Source organism: Kogia breviceps, chromosome 2 (assembly GCF_026419965.1).
Source record: "Kogia breviceps isolate mKogBre1 chromosome 2, mKogBre1 haplotype 1, whole genome shotgun sequence".
In the NCBI taxonomy this organism is placed as follows: Eukaryota; Metazoa; Chordata; class Mammalia; order Artiodactyla; family Physeteridae; genus Kogia; species Kogia breviceps.
In genome coordinates, this window is record NC_081311.1 from 34,650,859 (window position 1) to 34,672,726 (window position 21,868).

At 37.2% G+C, this 21,868-nt stretch overlaps 1 protein-coding gene across 1 annotated transcript in view; it reads right to left on the reverse strand.

Annotated features, from left to right (window-relative positions):
• Positions 1–1,321: 1,321 nt before the first annotated feature.
• Positions 1,322–21,868, reverse strand: part of KIF11 (kinesin family member 11) — a 55,823-nt gene continuing 35,276 nt past the window's right edge. The window contains exons 18-22 of the mRNA XM_059055439.2: positions 9,820–10,099; positions 7,174–7,396; positions 5,823–5,974; positions 4,800–4,916; positions 1,322–2,779 (exon numbers count right to left, since the gene is read on the reverse strand). Of these exons, the coding sequence (XP_058911422.1) occupies positions 2,648–2,779; positions 4,800–4,916; positions 5,823–5,974; positions 7,174–7,396; positions 9,820–10,099 (904 nt within the window). The 3' untranslated portion in view covers positions 1,322–2,647. The remainder of the gene's footprint in view (positions 2,780–4,799; positions 4,917–5,822; positions 5,975–7,173; positions 7,397–9,819; positions 10,100–21,868) is intronic.

The window sequence follows — 21,868 nt, forward strand, 5'->3', positions numbered from 1 at the left end:
CAGGGTTTGTTTTTGTTCCTTGCTGTGGGCTGTAGCAATTTATTTAGTGACTTTTCTAAACTATTCTTTTGTAAAGTCTCAATTCTTTGACTTACGTAATCTCTAAAGACTATTTTATTGCTTGTGTTCAGCTAGTGTGTTGACAGATTTCCTTGAATACTAGTAGCCAAAAAATAAATACATAAAACAAGAATTAAAAGAAAAAAAAGGAAAAATAAAATCCTCCCAATCTTTGTAGGTTGGCTGTGTTGGAGCACTCCTTTAAGTGCTTAGCTAGGTCATTTAAAATCTGCTTAGCCTTCACTTCCTGCTTGTGCTGAGCCTAGAGTTCAGCCAGCAGTGAACACTTAGGTCTTCTCAGGTCTTTTCTAAGCATGCAACTTGGCCTAACTGATGGCTTTCTCAGTTCCCTAGTATACACTGTTGTTTTTGAATAGCCTAATTTCCCTAGGAAATTCTCTCCCATTTTTTCCTCTCAGGCTTTAGGCACTCCTTTATTTACCTCAACTGTAATCCTTTGCCAAAGGTGGCAGCAGGTTGTTCATTTGCCTTACAATATTTTTGAGAAATACCTGCCATTTTTCCACCCTGAGTTCTGAGTTAGATGAAACAAAGGAAAGTGCCTTGCTTCAGTCCTTCAGGTTGGCTTAGACAGGTTTCAACAAACAACTTTCTGAGATTAAGAACTCCTCTGCTCTTTCAGGACCAGGAAACAGGGTCTCTGAGAACGATGGGCTTCTGCATGTCTTCAAGACCACCACAGCTGGAAAGGGGAATGGAACAAGGGCAAGTAAAACACCAAAAAGCTTTCCTAGTTTTTAAGTTACTTTGTTCTTGATTTAACATTTGCTTCCAAGTTCAGTTCTGACAAAATTGTTTCTGAATGTTTTTGACTCTGAGGAGGAATGGGTCCTTGAAGCTACCTACTCTGTTTTTGCTGAGGGTTATTTTTTGAGTCCTTGACATTGTATATTAAAATGTAGAGCTAATTTAAGGCTCTGGATGTTAAAATTCTCCAGATTTATTTTTGCTTCTGTCAGGCAGTTCAACCAGTTGCATTAGCATTCCTAGATAACTTTAAAACTTAGGGAATGAGATGACTTAAAGCTGGACGTCAGGCCCTGTGAGGCCCAATCTGTTTCTCATTAATCTTACACTAAATCATAGCCCCTTCGAGTGCAACTGAAAGCTGGGATGTTTACCAAGGCCCTTCTTCCTTGCTGGTACTTCTGTAGAAGTTTATTTTAGGAATTTTAATACAACTGGCTTAACTCTGTAAACATACCCATTGCCAAATAAGAAATAATGAGACAAATAAGTTAATGTAGAAACCAAATTTATTAATCATGGATTTACTGAGGGTAGCTTATTTTTTTAGATATTATCCACAGCTTATGTTGACATCTGATTTTGCAGAGAAATTATATGATCATTTTTATTAAGATAATTAGTACTCTGCAAGGCAAACTTAGTTCCTTCAAGTAGCACATTTTCTAATTCTCCAACAGGGTTTGGTTTTACTTAGCTATCAGAATCAAATCTGAATTTATACACTTAAACTTGATGTGTGCACAAAATTTATTCTTCACATATATTCCTTCTAAGTGCTCTGGTTCTTCATGCTGAAACATCTCAACTTCCAGAAATTTGGCTGCCAGATCAAAATTGTCAGGGCCCTTCTAATAAGGGTTAAGATTTCAATAGCAAAAAATATATACACACATATTTTATTATATACAAAGAACAACAAAAAGTTTCACCAGGTAAACAAAAGAATATAAATGATAGTCATAATTAATAGCTTCATAAAGCACTTAAACACTTTGACCTTTTGCACAAGATACAGGCTTCAAAATAGGGTCACATAGCCATTAATCAGAACTCCAGGTAGTTCTCTCATAATAGCAATCTATATTCTGGAGAAGATGGCTTTTTATGAACTCTGGGGACTAATGTGTTAGGCCTCATAAAGGAATGAAATGCTTTCATATCTAGGGGGAAACAAATTAAAATATTGAAGGAAGGGATACTTCTAGGGTTGTGTTTATTGTTGACAGTAATTTTAGAGATAACCACAGAAAAGTGTAAAAGATTTCTAGGTAAAATTCTGGCTATCTCATAATAATAATGGATACCATTTTGTAGCTCTACAAATGGTTTGGTGACCAAAAAAAGGGAGAAAGTTTGCTGAGAAGGCAGAATGAAACAGTCTAGGGAAGGAGGTAAGCAAATACAAACATAATTCAATCATACCAAGAAAAGAAAGGATATGGTCCTTCCTAAAACCATGCGCTGGTGATATTTACCTATATAAGTTCAAGCCTAAAAGAACACTGCAGCTTCTATATATCTGCTATTTAGTAATATACTAGAAAAATATTTTTCGTTTGTTATGAAAGAGCTACTTTATATCAAAAGCTAGAAATACATATTTACTCAATGCAAATCCCAAATGAAACCCAACTTAATATACAGTAAACTACAGCAATGACAGAAAAAATGGGTAGATAATAAATTCAACTAAATTTACAGTACTGCCTTGATATTTTCTACTCGTTTTTAATCTATACACAAGGCTCAAGTTCTGGGGTTACAGGTTTTATTTTTCATTTTTCTTAGAAAGTAAAATTACCAGTCCTCAAGTTAACTAAAAATTGTTCTGGGCTCGTAGAGGTAATCTGCTCTTCATAACAGATTGCTCTGTAGTTTCTTCTACTTTAGACCTCTCCAGTGGATTAATGCCTCTGTTTTCTTTATCTTTTCCATGTGATTTTTTATGCTGTGGATTTAAGGGGGAAAATTAAGTCAATATAAAGTAACATCTGATACATATTAATCACATTCTGTTTTCAAAGTTCTCTGGTTTATAGGGAAGAAATTAGGTGTGGAAAACTTTAGAAAACACTCAGCACAAATTTGAGCCAACAATTTGGCAAGTAGAAATGAATGCCTTCTTCATTTTATCACCAAGAAGGGGGTGAAAGAAATATTAATTTTCTGTATGATTTTCCGAGGAATAATTACAGATTTTAATGTAGGGCAATGGTTCTCAGTAGGGAGATTTTGCACCCCAGGAGACATTTGGTACTGTCTGGAGACATTTTTGGTTGTTAAAACGAGGGGGTTGCTACTGGCTTCTAGTGGACAAAAGCCAGGGAAGCTGCTAAACATAATACATAGGACAGGTCACCACAACAAAGAATTATCCAGCTCAAAATGTCAATAGTGTGGCTGCTAGAAATCTTGCTCTAGGGAAACAAAGATTTGTTATTGTACAAAAATGGCAATTCTGGGAATTCTCTGGTGGTCTGGTGGTTAGGAGTCCGTGCTTTCACTGTTGAGAGCCTGGGTTCAATCCCTGGTCAGGGAACTAAGATCCTACAAGAGGTGCAGTGTGGGTAAAAAATAAACAAATAAAAGGCAATTCTATTTTAAGCACAGAATCTGATACACAGGCTACCTCAAGGCACTTTTTATTTAAGTTGTATCTTATCTTTTTAAAAACTTATTTCATATTTCTCATTTGGAAATATTTCATTGGAATCCTTGTACTTGCCCTTAGAGAGGCTTTAAGTAACTGATGACTTTCATTGTAGACCCACTCATCAATTCTTAGATAAATCATAAACAAACTTTAAAGTTTAACCCAGAAAATTTCCCCATATCAGACTGCTATCAGAGTAAAAATAATTTCTGGACTTCAGCTAAAGGTCTAAAATCCAATCCCAAGTCTTTTCTGCTACTATAGGAACTTCTTTGCCATAGGTGAACCACTAAGCCTGGCCTTTAAAATATCATAAACTTTAATATTGAAAGGATTTCCAAACAGGGATTAAGTAGTCACTAAGGTTCTCTTCTCTTAACTTTCCCCCTTTTCTTAACTTTATAAGATAGAAGAGAGGGTCGATAAATAGAAAGAAATATATCTAGAGTTTTCTAATAGTAAAGAATGAAGCAAAAGGTAGGAAGACTTTGGAGATAGAACTGCCTTGATGCAGACAGAGAGGAATTTAATAAAATCTGAGCTAGAAGTTTTAACAGCTTAAATCAGGGATGGAGAATCTTTAGATCTTGGTTGAAATACCTGCAGGTCTATTAAAGACACGTATAAGCATATACATATCAGAAGCAGCACTTGAACTATAAAACGTAGACATCAATGTCCTATGTAAGTAAGGAAATCCTTACCTCACAGACTGTCTAGGCTCATGACTTCAAATTAGAGGGAAAGATGTAGACAGTTTACAGTGCCATACTCCCAACAGTGATGAAAAGGTGATAGGAGAGGGCATGGGATCTAAACACACAAGATCAAGGCAAGAGGCTACGTGGGGGAATAGTGAATAGGAGAAAAGCCTCAGGTTGGAGAATCAGTCATTTAACAGAGAGGCATTTGGTCTCTCAATCTTTTAAACTTCTTAGCCTTCGAAGTCTGATCATAGACAGAGACAGGCTCCAGGACTTCCATGTCAAAGGTGGAGGGAAGAGAGAAATGACTGTTTTTAGTATCATTCTGAGTATGTAGGAAGCAGAAAAGGGATAAATATAACAGCAGAATATTACCAGCTAAGGATGGGATTAAGTCATATTTTGCCTTTATTTATCCTACCAAAAACCCCTAATCGATTATCATACTTGTGTAAATAATTTAAATCAGAAAAGTTAACAAGCCATCCCAAAGGAATAAATAAAATATTTTTTCTATTCCACACACCAAAAGTAATGCCTTTATATTGAATAGCAAATGACTGACTTACATCAGATGTGGAAGGGTTATCTGATAGGGTATAATCAGGTACCTGGAAAAATGGAACCCCACCACTTGATGAACAATCCAAACTAGTGTCTACAGATGGCTCTTGACTTACAGCTTCTTCAACAGTGTGCACCAGAACTGCCTTTTCTTCATCCAAGTCCTAAAATAAGAAGTTGATGAGTGATTAAGTCCCAGGGCTTAAAAACCTTCACACAACTGAAGGCAGTTTTCTTCTTTGAAAATAACACAATGTCCACTACATAAAAGTTAAACCTCAACAAAATCAGTAGGAAGTCTACAAAGTAATGAAAATAATTCCTATTATGTTTTCATATAGAGAAGTACCTATAATAAAACGTTAAATATGGTAATCTCAGAATAAAGAGATTACAGTTTATTTTTTATCTTCTTTGTTACTTTCCAATTTCCCAACTTTTCTATAATTACTATAGTTAAGGGCACAGATTGTGGAGCTAGGTTCTAATTCCAGCTCCATCCTTGTGACTTAGGACAAGGTAATTCTTAGTTTCCTCACCTGTTAAAATGGGGATAGTACTAGCATTCACCTTATAGTTATTGAGACAATTAACTGAGTAAATATATATGTAAAGTGTTTAGAACAGTGTCGGACACATAATAAGCATAACATAAACATTGTCTATTATAATTACCTATAAGTCTAACCATAAAAAATGGCCCAATTAAAAGAAACAGGCTTAGCAGTCAATTATCCTTAATGAGACAGGGTAGGACTGAAGGGCAAAGAATAAAATTCTTCTCGTGAAGATGATGACATCAAGAGTTTATGGGAGGGACTTCCCTGGTGGTGCAGTGGATAAGACTCCACGCTCCCAATGCAGGGGGCCTGGGTTCGACCCCTGGTCAGGGAACTAGATCCCACATGCATGCCGCAACTAAGGAGCCCACGAGCCGCAACTAAGGAGGCTGCCTGAAGCAGCTAAGACCTGGCACAACCTAAATAAATAAATAAATAAATAAATAAAATTTTTTTTTTAAAGAGTTCATGGGACAGTTCTAAAGTTATGATGCCTAAAATACATTTTACCTGACTGGTCTCTTCTTTGTTGTTTTCTGAACAGTTTAGCATTATTAACAGCTCAGGCTGTTTCCTTTTCAACTGATCAAGGAGCTGTTCACGTGGCTGGGTTCTCACCAGTGTTGATGGGTATAAATAATTTTTCCTCTGTGGTGTCGTACCTTTAGTGGACATAATATAAGTGGTAAAAATTGAAGTGTGGGATATGAGTAAGGTATTTTTTTAATGCTAGAACTTATACCTCCCAATAAATCTTTGTCTTCCAAAAATAGAACCATTGCCACATATGAGAATCAGTCTTGCTATCTGTCAGGCATATGTTGCTTAAAATATTTCCTAACTTGACAACTGATCTTAAATAGACTCAACCATTTTCAAGATTCCACCTACACCAAAACATGAAATTTTCCATCTCTAAGCATGTATAGAAGATGTATTGTAGGCTCTAAAAGTATTCAGTGTTCTGAGGAATGACAGCATGATCAATTTGACAGGGATAATCATTTCACTAAATTTGGTGGTAGCTAAATATTAACCAGTTACATTTCTTCATAATAACTCATGCTCTCATAATTTACACAGGCACTTGCTTTTTCACTTAATGTTTATATTCCTAATTTCATTGAAAAGTGGACAATAAATATCAAGAGTCTTGGGGAAAAAAATAAATTGACATCCTGTAGTGCCATCTTCTTTTATAGTTGCTAAAAAAAATTTTTTGAAAAAGCTTTAAAGTGTAATTTACACACCACAAAATTCACTCAGTGATTTTTACTAAATTTACAGGGTATGCAACCCCTACCACAATCTAATGAATAACTCAGTTACTCATGCTGTGTGAAACAGTTTGTTATACCTTCTTTCATGAAGGCATCCCTGAATCATTATAGCCTACACTGATCCTTACCTGCCAATCTAACAGTCATGACAAAATGAGAGGTACACATAAGAAAATGCACAATGTGGTAAGCTCTGCTTTAAACTAGATTTATTTAATTACATTCCTCCACTATTTTTGGTATTAAAATGTCCTTTTATAAACAGTGCTAGATAGATGGTTGGTTTTCTTTTTATTTGCTTTTAAAACGTGCTCTCTTAACCAAAGCCAGTTCCCTGAATGTTTGTAAACTTTCACTGAATTATGATGCCCAAGTGTCTGGGAGTATATGTCATATGCATCATTTAATGCTTGATCAAAGCTATTTTGGGGTTCTAATTTTTCCATATTTGAGTTGATCAGAGTGAGATGGCAAATTCCTATCAGGTAATGGCAGGACCTAGTTTTTCTGAACATCTAGCACTATATACAGTTGAATTCAACTTCAAAAAATTTAACAATTCCATTTCCCTTTTAAAGTACCTGTTGGGATATCCAGTTTCAGATCCTGTTGCAGAAAGCAATTAAGCTTAGTCAAACCAATTTTTACGGTTTTATTAAGTTCTTGACTTTGTGTCATTAATTCTTCTTCATCAATAGTTATCTGACCAAGAAGAATGTTATGCTGGTTCTCATTAGCTGCTTTATGTCCAATTAATTTTTCAGTAATCTCTGAACTTGAAGCCTCACAACCTTGTTGTACAACCTATAAATAATGCAAATGAGACTTCATTATTAAAATCAAAGTTGTCGGTGCTTTATGCAATATTTAACTTCTCCTTACCTTGAAATTTTCCATAATAAATGTTTTAGAAACTTCAAAAGTAGAAATAATAATAATAACCCCCTTATATTCACTCCCCAGCCTCAACATGTATTACTACATGGTATATAGATCAAACAAGATTGGCCACTTACTCCTGCTCTCCACCAGGATTATTTTGAAGCAAATCCTATATCATTTCATCCATTTACTTCAGCATACTTCTCTAAGAGTTAAGAGCTTCTTAAGAAGACTCTCACTTCTAAAAAATTTAACATTGATTTCTTTGTATCAAATGTCTAGTCAGTGTTCAAATTTCACCAATTGTCTGTTTCTCAGACTTGTTTTGTTTGAATCAGAATTCATCATTATATTTGGTTGATTATATCTTAATTGACTATATAATTTATCATCCAAACTGAGATATTCTCAGAGTAAAAAGGGCCATTAATAATAATAACCCCAGTGCAATAGATATAAACAAGGACTATCCCAGGAAAACCGGGGCTTAAGGCCCTCTAGTCTTAACTCTCTTGATATAAGTTATCCTTCCTCATACTTTTCTCCTTGAAAAAAATTTTCATTGAAGAAACCAGGTCTTTGTGCTCTACTGAATATCTCAATTTCTGGATTTTGTCGATTGCACCTCTAAGCTGTTATTTTCACATGTTCATCTGTCCTCTGTATTTTCTACAAATTAGTTAGATCTAAAGGCTTGATCTAAATAAGGTTTTAACTTTGGGGCAAGAATATTTCATAGGTGGTACTGAAAGCACATAATGCCTGGTCGTGTTTCTCACATTAGGATTAATCACTGTGGGGAACTCCCTGGTGGTCCAGTGGTTATAGGACTCCACGCTTTCACTACCGAGGCCCTGGGTTCAGTCCCTGGTCGGGGAACTAAAATCCCACAAGCCACGTGGCACAGCCAAAAAAGAAGATTAATCCGTGTGTTAGAGTGTGGTCACTCCCTTAATTATAAACATCTCCTTCAGCTTTTGATCAAATGGTGTAAGCAGTCATTAATGTCCACAGGGATTATTTCACTAAGGGTTGCAAAATTGTGATATCCTAATTCTGTCATTTCTTCTGCATATTATTAGCTGGGATTCTTCTTTGAAACAGTTTTCTTCATCCATTACCCTGCTGAACCAAGATAGAGTTCTTTCAGGAAAGACAGATGGATGCTCAATTGTTTCTCTTTATTTACCACTTCTCAGAATCATTTCTTGCTTCCCTAGCGTGATACAAAGGAGACTAATGAAATTTTTATGAATTCATCAATTTTAACTTATTTGACGTATCTTAATCTATTGTAGCAATTACTCTTTTTGATGCTCAAATTGTACCACCTTTAAACAGGGGAGTGTCATCAAGTTGGCTCCTAAGTCTTTTTGACACAGCCCCACTAATCTTTAACAGCTTCCTTACTTTCTGGTATGACAAGATCTGTAGGTTCATCTGGTACACATCCTGCTCCAAAACTGAAATTACCTATTTCTCCACTAGTCATGGTTCCTTTTAGTGAAAATAGCTTATATAGCTTAAAATACTTACGTTCTTTTACCTAGTTCCTGAGAATATTAGTAAAATCCTTTTATTGCACAGAAGAAAAACCAAGCCACAAAGGGTTTATGCAAGTGTTAAGTTTAAGAAAACCCACAAATCTATCCGATATCTTCTGAGTAACCAGAACAATATCCTAAATAATTAAAGCAATAACAGGTTTGAATGTACCTGGAGAAAAGTAAAAAGCATACATAGGTGAAAAGTATTATATATCAAAAGATGGGGTGCTCTTAACTGAAGGAACTAACAAGTCAAAAACCACAGATAGATATAGGACAGATCAGATAAATGTTAAATAATTTGAAGATCTAGGAAACATATGTGAAACAAGATCATATATAAGCATACCAACTGTTACACTTAAAATTTTAAGTCATTAATTATATTTTAAGGGCTTCCCTGGTGGTGCAGTGGTTAAGAATCCGCCTGCCAATGCAAGGGGACACAGGTTTGAGCCCTGGGCTGGGAAGATCCCACATGTCGTGGAGCAACTAAGCCCTTGCAACACAACTACTGAGCCTGCACTCTAGAGCCCACGGGCCACAACTACTGAAGCCCACGCTCTGCAACAAGAGACGCCACCACAATGAGAAGCCTGTGCACTGCAACAAAGAGTAGCCCCCGCTCACCACAACTAGAGAAAGCCTTCGCGCAGCAGCATCAAAGACCCAATGCAGCCAAAAAATATATATATACTTTAAAACATCGCATTTTGAAACCAATTCTTAGCCAAGAATATTTAATTTGCTGACTATCACTATTCTCCCCAAAAGAGGTTCCAGTTATAAAGTTATTACCTTCAATAAATTCTGAAGTTCCTCTTCCCTTTTATTTAAGCAAGATACCCACTGCTCAGAAAAACAAAGTGTGCTTGTGTTCAGAGCCTCACATCTCTGTTCAGTCTCTTGAGATATTATTTCAAGGTTGCTACTGAGTTTATCACAGTGTTTCTCAGACTCTTCAACCAGTTTTGTACCTTCCTGGTTAAAATGTCTAAGTTCCGCTGACAAGTCATCAAAATCAGCACCAAATTTTTCACTGTGAGAAGTTGCTTTGCTGATTATATCTTTAGATTTCCTATAGGAAAAGAGAATAACACTGTTAACTTGAAAAACTAAGACTCAAAGGATACATAACTTGCCCAAGATCACACAGCTCAAAAATGGCACATTCAAACCTAAGCAGTCTAAGAGCCCAAGCCCTTAATTGTCTTTTCACAGCAGACTGACATCACATCTATGACTAAATGACCTTTGAAAATCTCTCTTTTCTTATAAAACCTTTTCCAGATATGACACTTTACTTTGTACCTCTTAGAATATTAACTGTATGGTTATTAAAATGAACTCTGCCCATGTGTTTTACTCCTCCTACTAAATTATGTTACTTAAGGATACCTCCTACAGCCTCTAGCCTCTAGTTTAGTCCCTAAATTGTCCAAAATCAGTTAGTTATTCTGTTTACACAGTTTTGCCTTGCCTGCAATACAAAATAAATCATAAAAATTATAAACATTATAAAACAAAGTCAACTATAAAACTATCTAATAATTAAAAGAAAATTATATTGGGGTGAGACAAACTATACATATAGCACACATAGTACAATGTAGCATAACTGTGATATAAAACTAATATCAAAATGTACATTTAAAATTCATTGATGTTTTCCTTCTCTCTGTAAAGTTCCCTATAATGGCATTCAAAGTCATCTCACAGGAGCAGAGTTAAACTTTGGGGAATGAAGGTTACCCTCTACTACCACTAGATGGTACATCATGTGAGCAAATCACATGAGGAAGCAAATGTGCTGAAAACTGAAGTTCAACTGCAAATTAAGTGAAAATAATTGAAAAAGAAAAAGAAAATTAAGTGGTAAGCTTGGAGGCTATCAACACAAATATATCCCCTCAAGGAATCAAAACCCACTTGGAATAAAAAGTGGGGAAACACTTTCTAGATTCAGAATCTAGAAAGAAGAATTCAGAGTGGAAACATGATATAATGAATAGGACCAACAACAGGATTGAAAAACAGATGATAGGAGTTAGGTAGTAGGATAGGTGATAGCCAGAATTCTAGAGCAGAATCATTCAGTAGAAATATAATGTGAGCCACATATGTAATTTAAAAATTTCTAGAAGCCATACTGAAAAAGAAAATAGATAATCAGAGTAACAATGTATTGGGTAAATATAGCATATATAGAAGTAAAATACATGAAAACAATGCATAAGAGACAGGAAGGAGGAATTGGGAATATACTGTTAAGGTCCTTTTATTACACATGAAACAGCAAATTATTTGAAGGTGGATTAAAATTATTTTAAAATATATATTATTAATCCTAGAAAAAAGTTTAAAAAAGTAATTCTAAAAGTATAAATGATATCAATGGGAGAGACAAAATGAAAACATAAAAATGCTCAACTTAGGGCTTCCCTGGTGGCACAGTGGTTGAGAGTCCGCCTGCCGATGCAGGGGACACGGGTTCGTGCCCCGGTCCGGGAAGATCCCACATGCCGCAGAGCGACTGGGCCCCTGAGCCATGGCCGCTGAGCCTGCACGTCTGGAGCCTGTGCTCCTCAACGGGAGAGGCCACAACAGTGAGAGGCCCGCGTACCGTAAAAAAAAAAAAAAAAAATGCTCAACTTAAATTAGGAACGGAAAAAAGGAAACAAAGCACAAACAATGCAACAAACAGAAAACAAAATGGTAGACTTTAACCCAACTATACCAATACTTTAAATGAGAATGGTCTAAACACACCTGATAAAAGCCATACATTGTGAAATTTGATAAAAGACCAAGACCCAATTATATGTTGTCTACAAGAAATCCACTTTAAATATAAAGACTTACACCAAGGGACTTCCCTGGTGGCACAGTGGTTAAGAATCCACCTGCCAATGCAGGAGACATGGGTTTGAGCCCTGGTCTAGGAAGATCCCACATGCCGCAGAGCAACTAAGCCCATGTACCACAACTACTGAGCCTGTGCTCTAGAGCCCGCAAGCCAAAACTACTGAAGCCCTTGCACCCAGAGCCCCTGCTCCGCAACAAGAGAAGCCACCACAATGAGAAGCCCCCGCTCACTGCAACTAGAGAAAGCCTGTGTGCAGCAACAAAGACGCAACACAGCCAAAAATACATTAAAAACAAAAAAAGACTTACTCCAAAAGTAAAGGAATGGAGAAAGCTATATTATGCAAATAGCAATCAAGGGAAAACTGAAGTCTTTGTATTAATTTCAGACAAAGTAGACTTCAGAATAAGGAAAATTATCAAGGGTACAAAGGGACATTACATAATGATAAAAGGGTCAATTATCAGAGATGTATCAACCCTAATGTGTATACATCTAACAACAGAGCAACACTTATATGAGGCAAAAACTGACAGAATTGAGAAGAGAAATAGAGAAATCTACAATTATACCTGGAGATCTCAACACCCCTCTATTAGTAATTGATAGAATAAGTAAACAGAAACTCAGTAAGGAAACAGGTGACCTGAACAGCACTACCAATTAATCTGACCTAACTGATGTGTTTAGAACACTTCATCCATCAAAAGCATAATACATATTTTTCACATGTGCGTAGCATAGGAACGAAGCATGCCAGAATAAAACTGCTAATTTTCTGAAAATTAAATTGTTATTGGAATCACAGCCCAAAAAAGTGGCCCAGGACCTGCCTACTTAAAAAAGAAGACATAAATAGGATTCTGAACCTCCTAACATAATAGTCAAAATGTTCAAGATACAATTAAAAGCCACTCTGGAAAATCACAACTTTAAAGATAACAAGTACCAACACTGAGATAATTCAAATGCTCGAACAATTTGGCAAGGATTTTAAGTAGCCATCATAAAAATGTTTCAATGAGCAACTAAAACACATCTAAAGGGGAAGAACTAAGATGGTGGAGTAGAAGGATGTGCTGTCACTCCCTCTTGTGAGAACACCAGAATCACAGCTAGCTGCTGGACAATCACTGACAGGAAGACACTGGAACTTACCAAAAAAGATACCCCACATCCGAAGACAAAAGAGAAGCCACAATGAGACGGTAGGAGGGGTGCAATCACAGTAAAATCAAATCCCATAACTGCTGGGTGGGTGACTCACAGACTGGAGAACACTTATACCACGGAAGTTCACCCACTGGAATGAAGGTTGTGAGCCCCACATCAGGCTTCCCAACCTGGGGATCTGGCAATGGGAGGAGGAATTCCTAGAGAATCAGACTTTGAAGCCTAGTGGGATTTGATTGCAGGACTTCGACAGGACTGGGAAAAACAGAGACTCCACTCTTGGAGGGCACACACAAAGTAGTGTGTGCATCGGGACCCAAGAAAAGGAGCACTGACTCCAGCGGAGACTGAACCAGACATACCTGCTAGTGTTGGAGGGTCTCCTGCAGAGGCAGAGAGTGGCTGTGGCTCACTGTGGGGACAAGGACACTAGCAGTAGAAGTTCTGGGAAGCACTCCTTAGCATGAGCCCTCCCAGAGTCTGTCATTAGCCCCACCAAAGAGCCCAGGTAGGCTCCAGTGTTGGATTGCCTCAGGCCAAACAACCAACAGGGAGGGAACCCAGCCCAACCCATCAGCAAACAAGCGAATTAAAGTTTTACTGAGCTCTGCCCACCAGAGCAACAGTCAGCTCTACCCATCACCAGTCCAGCCCTCATCCACCAGAGGGCAGAGAGCAGAAGCAAGAAGAACTACAATCCTGAAGCCTGTGGAACAAAAACCACATTCACAGAAACATAGAGAAGATGAAAAGGCAGAGGGCTATGTACCAGATGAAGGAACAAGATAAAACCCCAGAAAAACAACTAAATGAAGTGAGACAGGCAACCTTCCAGAAAAAGAATTCAGAATGATAGTGAAGATGATCCAGGACCTCGGAAAATGAATGGAGGCAAAGATCGAGAAGATGCAAGAAATGTTTAACAAAGACCTAGAAGAATTAAAGAACAAACAAACAGAAATGAACAATACAATAACTGAAATGAAAAATAAACTAAAAGGAATCAATAGCAGAATAACTGAGGCAGAAGAACGGATAAGTGACCTGGAAGATAGAATGGTGGAATTCACTGCTGCAGAATAGAATAAAGAAAAACGAATGAAAAGAAATGAAGACAGCCTAAGAGACCTCTGGGACAACATTAAATGCAACAACATTCGCATTATAGGGGTCCCAGAAGGAGAAGAGAGAGAAAAAGGACCCAGGAAAATATTTGAAGAGATTATAGTCGAAAACTTCCCTAACATGGGAAAGGAAATAGCCGCCCAAGTCCAGGAAGCACAGAGAGTCCCATACAGGATAAACCCAAGGAGAAACATGCCAAGACACACAGTAATGAAACTGGCAAAAATTAAAGACAAATAATTGAAAGCAGCAAGGGAAAAACAACAAATAACATACAAGGGAACTCCCATAAGGTTAAAAGCTGATTTCTCAGCAGAAACTCTACAAGCCAGAAGGGAGTGGCATGATATACTTAAAGTGATGAAAGGGAAGAACCTACAACCAAGATTACTCTACCCGGCAAGGATCTCATTCAGATTCGATGGAGAAATCAAAAGCTTTACAGACAAGCAAAAGCTAAGAGAATTCAGCACCACCGAACCACCTCTACAACAAATGCTAAAGGAACTTCTTTAAGTGGGAAACACAAGAAAGAAAAGGACCTACAAAAACAAACCCAAAACAATTAAAAAACTGGTCATAGGAACATACATATCTATAATTACCTTAAATGTGAATGCATTAAATGCTCCAACCAAAAGACACAGGCTTGCTGAATGGATACAAAAACAAGACCCATATATAGGCTGTCTACAAGAGACCCACTTCACACCTAGAGACACATACAGACTGAAAGTTAGGGGATAGAGAAAGACATTCCATGCAAATGGAAATCAAAAGAAAGCTGGAGTAGCAATACTCATATCAAATAAAACAGACTTTAAAATAAAGAATGTTACAGGAGACAGCAAGGTCACTACATAATGATCAAGGGATCAATCCAAGAAGAACAATTATAAATATATATGCACCCAACATAGGAGCACCTCAATACATAAGGCAACTGCTAACAGCTATAAAAGAGGAAATCGACAGTAACACAATAATAGTGGGGAATTTTAACACCTCACTTACACCAATAGAAGGATCATCCAAAGTGAAAATAAATAAGGAAACAGAAGCTTTAAATGACACAATAGACCAGATAGATTTAATTGATATTTATAGGACATTCCATCCAAAAACAGCAGATTACACTTTCTTCTCAAGTGCGCATGGAACATTCTCCAGGATAGATCACATCTTGGGTCACAAATCAAGCCTCAGTAAATTTTAAAAAATTGAAATCATATCAAGCATCTTTTCTGACCACAACACTATGAGATTAGAAATGAATTACAAGGAAAAAAAGTAAAAAACACAAACACATGGAGGCTAAACAATACGTTACTAAATAACCAAGAGATCTCTGAAGAAATCAAAGAGGAAATCAAAAAATACCTAGAGACAAATGACAACGAAAACACGACGATCCAAAACCTATGGGATGTAGCAAAAGCAGTTCTAAGAGGGAAGTTTATAGGTATACAAGGCTACCTCAAGAAACAAGAAAAATCTCAAATAAACAATCTAAACTTACAAGTAAAAGAACTAGAGAAAGAAGAACAAAGAATACCCAAAGTTAGCAGAAGGAAAGAAATCATAAAGTTCAGAGCAAACATAAATGCAATAGAAACAAAGAAAACAATAGCAAAGATCAATAAAACTAAAAGCTGGTTCTTTGAGAAAATAAACAAAATTGATAAACCACTAGTCAGACTCATTAAGAAAAAGAGGGAGAGGACTCAAATCAATAAAATTAGAAATGAAAAAGGAGAAGTTACAACAGACACTGCAGAAATACAATGCATCTTAAGAGACTACTACAAGCAACTCTGTGCCAATAAAATAGACAACCTGGAAGAAATGGACAAATTCTTAGAAAGGTATAAACTTCCAAGACTGAATCAGGAAGAAATAGAAAATATGAACAGACAAACCACAAGTAATGGAATTGAAACTGTGATTTAAAATCTTCCAACAAACAAAAGTCCAGGACCAGATGGTTTCACAGGTGAATTGTATCAAACCTTTAGAAAAGAGCTAACACTCATACTTCTCAAGCTCTTCCAAAAAATTGCAGAGGAAGGAACACTCCCAAACTCATTGTATGAGGCCAACATCACCCTGATACCAAAACCAGACAAAGATACTACAAAAAAAGAAAATTACAGACCAATATCACTGATGAATATATATGCAAAAATCCTCAACAAAATACTAGCAAACAGAATCCAACAAAACATTAAAAGGATCATACACCATGATCAAGTGGGATTTATCCCAGGGATGCAAGGATTTTTCAATATATGCAAACCAATCAATGTGATACACCATATTAAGAAATTGAAGAATAAAAACTATATGGTCATCTCAATAGATGCAGAAAAAGCTTTTGACAAAATTCAACACCCATTTATGATAAAAACTCCCCAAAACGTGGGCATAGAGGGAAGAACCTACCTCCATATAATAAAGGCCATATATGACAATACCACAGCAAACACCATTCTCAATGGTGAACAACTGAAAGCATTTCCTCTAAGATCAGGAAAAAGGCAAGGAAGTCCACTCTCAGCACTATTATTCAACATAGTTTTGGAAGTCCTAGCCACGGCAATCAGAAAAAAAAAAAGGAATACAAATTGTAAAAGAAGAAGTAACACTGTCACTGTTAGCAGATGACATGATACTATACATAGAGAATCCTAAAAATGCCACCAGAAAACTACTAGAGCTAATCAATGAATTTGGTAAAGTTGCAGGATACAAAATTAATGCACAGAAATCTCTGGCATTCCTATACACTAATGATGAAAAATCTGAAAGAGAAATTAAGGAAACACTCCCATTCACCATTGCAACAAAAAGAAAATACCTAGGAAAAACCTACCTAGGGAGACAAAAGACCTGTATGCAGAAAACTATAAGACACTGATGAAAGAAATTAGGGACGATACCAACAGAGGGAGAGATATATCATGTTCTTGGATTGGAAGAATCAATATTGTGAAAATGACTATATTACCCAAAGAAATCTACAGATTCAATGCAATCCCTATCAAATTAACAATGGCATTTTTTATGGAACTAGAACAAAAAAAATCTTAAAATTTGTATGGAGACACAAAAGACCCTGAATAGCCAAAGCAGTCTTGAGGGAAAAAAACAGAGCAGGAGGAATCAGACTCTCTGACTTCAGACTATACTACAAAGCTACAGGAATCAAGACAATATGGTACTGGCACAAAACAGAAACACAGATCAATGGAATAAGATAGAAAGCCCAGAGATAAACTCACGCACCTATGGTCAACTAATGTATGACAAAGGAGGCAAGGATATACTATGGAGAAAAGACAGCCTCTTCAATAAGTGGTGCTGGAAAAACTGGACAGCTACATGTAAAAGAATGAAATTAGAACACTCCCTAAAACACCATACACAAAAAAAAAGTCAAAATGGATTCGAGACCTAAATGTAAGACTGGACACTATAAAACTCTTAGAGTAAAACATAGGAAGAACACTCTTTGACATAAATCACAGCAAGATCTTTTTTGATCCACCTCCTAGAGTAATGGAAATAAAAACAAAAATATGGGCTTCCCTCGTGGTGCAGTGGTTGAGAGTCCGCCGGCCGATGCAGTGGACATGGATTCGTGCCCCTGTCTGGGAAGATCCCACATGCTGCGGAGCGGCTAGGCCCGTGAGCCATGGCCGCTGAGCCTGCGCATCCAGAGCCTGTGCTCCACAAGGGGAGAGGCGACAACAGTGACAGGCCCACGTACCGCAAAAAAAACAAAAAACAAAAAAAAACAAATGGGATCTAATGGAACTGTAAAGCTTTTACACAGAAAAGGAAACCATAAACAAGACGAAAAGACAACCCTCAGAATGGGAGAAAATATTTGCAAAGGAATCAACGGTCAAAGGATTAATCTCCAAAATATATAAACAGCTCATACAGCTCAATATTAAAGAAACAAACAACCCAATCCAAATATGGGCAGAAGACCTAAGTAGACATTTCTCCAAAGAAGACATACAGATGCCCAAGAAGCACATGAAAAGCTGCTCAACATTACTAATTATTAGAGAAATGCAAATCAAAACTACAATGGGGTATCACCTCACCCCAGTTAGAATGGGCATCATCAGAAAACCTACAAACAACAAATGCTGGAGAGTGAGTGTGTGGAGAAAAGGAAAGCCTCTTGCACTGTTGGTGGGAATGTAAATTGATACAGCCACTGTGGAGAACAGTATGGAAGTTCCTTAAAAAACTAAAAATAGAATTACCAGATGCCCCAGCAATCCCACTACTGGCCATATACCCAGAGAAAACCATCATTCAAAAAGATGCATGCACCCCATTGTTCATTGCAGCACTATTTACAATAGCCAGGTCATGGAAGCAACCTAAATGCCCATCGACAGATGAATGGATAAAGAAGTTGTGCTACATATATACAATAGAATATTACTCAGCCATAGAAAGTAATGAAATTGGGTCATTTGTTGAGAAGTGGATGGATCTAGAGACTGTCATACAGAGTGAAGTAAGTCAGAAAGAGAAAAACGAAATATTAACACATGTATGTGGAACCTAGAAAAATGGTACAGATGAACTGGTTTGCAGGGCAGAAGTTGAGACACAGATGTAGAAAACAAACATATGGACACCAAGGGGGGAAAGCTGTGGGGGAGGTGGGGATGGTGGTATGATGAATTGGCGATTGGCATTGATATGTATACACTGATGTGTATAAAATTGATGACGAATAAGAACCTGCTGTATGAAAAAATAAATAAAAAAAAAAACCCCACATCTAAAGGAAATTCCCTCGTGGTCCAGTGGTTAAGACTCCATGCTCTCACTGCCAAAGGCCTGGGTTCAATCCGTGGTTGGGGAACTAAGATCCCACAGGCTGTGAGGTGCAGCCGAAAGAAAAAAGAAAACATAACTTAAAAAAAAAGAGAGAGAGAATCTTAAATAAATAGAAGAAATTTAACAAAAAAGAAGCAAATGAAAATTATAAAACTGACAAAAGTGGTAACTAAAATAAAACACCTCACTGAATGGGTTCAACAGTAGGTTAGAGATGACAAAGGAAGGGTCAGTGGACATAAAGACAAAGACAGATTACAGGATTTACTCAATCAATCAACGAAGAGAAAATAGACTAGTATCTATAGCCTCAGAGACCTATGGGACCATAATAAAAGATCTAACATTTGTGTCATCATAGTTCTAGAAACAGAGAAGAAAAATATAGGGCTGAAAAAATGTTCAAAGAAATAATGAAGGGAGTTCCCTGGTGGTCCAGTGGTTAGGACTCAGTGGTTTCACCGCTGTGGCCCGGGTTAAATCCCTGGTTAGGGAACTAAGATCCCACAAGCCAAGCAGTGCCAGCAAAAAACAAACAAACAGACAAACAATTCTTGATTTAAGAAAAAAAAAGAAAAGAAAGAATGGATGAAAATTTCCAAGTTTGGTCAAAGGCATAAGTCTACAGATTCAAGAAGCTGAGCAAACCGAAACTGGATTAACTCAAAGAAATACATAAGAAGACACAATATAATCAAACTTCTAAAAACTAAGGACAAAGAAAATATCTTGAAAGCAGCTACAGAGAAATTGCCTATAGGTGAACAATCATTTGAATGACATGGATTCAAATGATTGGATTTCTCATTCATGGAGACCAAAAGGAAATTGAAACAACATATTCCAGGTGCTGAAAGAAAAGACGAATCTTGACAAACCCCATACCTTATACAAAAAAATTAAAACAGATCATGGATTTAAATCTTACATAAAACTATAAAACTTCTAAAAGAAAACATAAGGCTGATCAGAATATATGATAAGGATGGGAGACTGGCAAGCAATGAGGCTATAAAGCAACACTAAACACTAGTGCAGGAATCAACTTTTCTTAAAAACTTTTTCTTAGAAATCCAGATAGCAAATATTTTAGGTTTACAGTTATATAGTCTTTGATGTAACCTTTGCAGTGCAAAGGCAGTCAAAGATAGCTAAAGGCAACACATAAACAAATAGGCAGATTGAGTAAACCAAAAGGACTGTGTCCAATAAAATTACTTGAAGTAGCAGGCATCTGGCCCAGCAGCCATAGTTTGCCAAACCCTACTCTAATTAGTAAGTATATATTTCATCATGGATATGGGTTAGAAATTGTGAAATTACTTAATGAGTATTCTAAAATTGAGCAAATAGGTAGATATATTGTGGATGAGAGCCAGGTTTCTGTCTGAAAAGGGAGCACAAATACAGAAAAGAAAGATATTTAAGTGCACATATATATACACATTCACACATGTATTTCTAGCTATGTCCACCTGGGGAGCCTTAGAAGAAAGACACCTCAGTAGCAATAAGAACACCTAGTGCCCAGATCTTGGTTTATATTAATATGATTTCAGAGCTGGGGCTGAGAAAGTATAAGATACCTGGAATATCTTGCTATATCAGAAAGTAAGAAAATGCTCAAAAAGGACAGATCATATCAAAAGAACACAGGAGACAAGTTGAAGAGGCTCTCACTAGTCAAAACTGGGATAATTTGAACATCAGAATAAATAATAGTGGACTATACCCAGAGGATAAAAGAATCCATGAGTACATGCTAACATACATAAATGAATAAGAATAAATGGCAGGGGGCTTCCCTGGTGTTGCAGTGGTTGAGAATCCACCTGCCAATGCAGGGGACACAGGTTTGAGCCCTGGTCTGGGAAGATCCCACATGCCATGGAGCAACTAAGCCCATGCACCACAGCTACTGAGCCTGCAAGCTGTAGCTACTGAGCCCGTGTGCCACAACTACTGAAGCGAGCACACCTAGAGCCTGTGCTCCGCAACAAGAGAAGCCACTGCAATGAGAAGCCCATGCACTGCAAGGAAGAGTAGCCCCCTCTCGCTGCAACTAGAGAAAGCCTGCATGCAGCAACAAAGACCCAACGCGGTCAAAAATAAATAAATTTATTAAAAAAAAAAAAAAATAAGGACAGGGCTTCCCTGGTGGTGCAGTGGTTGAGAGTCCGCCTGCTGATGTAGGGGACATGGGTTCATGCCCCGGTCCAGGAAGATCCCACATGCTGTGGAGCGGCTGGTCCCGTGGGCCATGGCCGCTGAGCCTGCGCATCCAGAGCCTGTGCTCCACAACGGGAGAGGCCACAACAGTGAGAGGCCCGCATAACGCAAAAAAATAATAATAATAATAAATGGCAGGACAAAGGGAAAATTCTTCCTCTCAGTAGAATGCCAACTAACAAATGTTGAAGGAATGATGGGATTAGAAAAAAAGATCATTTGACAACCACTATCATAATTGTTTCAGAAATACATATCAATAGATTCTAAGAGGAACAGAATACTTATATAGTTTCAGAGTATCTCCCCTTATATTCTTTATTAATTGCAAAGGAAATCTAGAGGACATTACAACCAAATTATCAAAGTTAAACCTCTTGATATCTGAGATGCACTAAGAACATACCACCTTTGTGGTTTTCTTGACAACTGCAGCTAATAATGAAAGCCAGCCCCAACTGAGGGACATTGTACTAAATCAATATTCTATGCTCTTCGAAAAAGAAAAGGCTATAAAAGACAAAAGCTAAGAAACTGCTCCAGGTTAAAGGAGACTCAAGAGACATGACAATTAAATGCAATGTG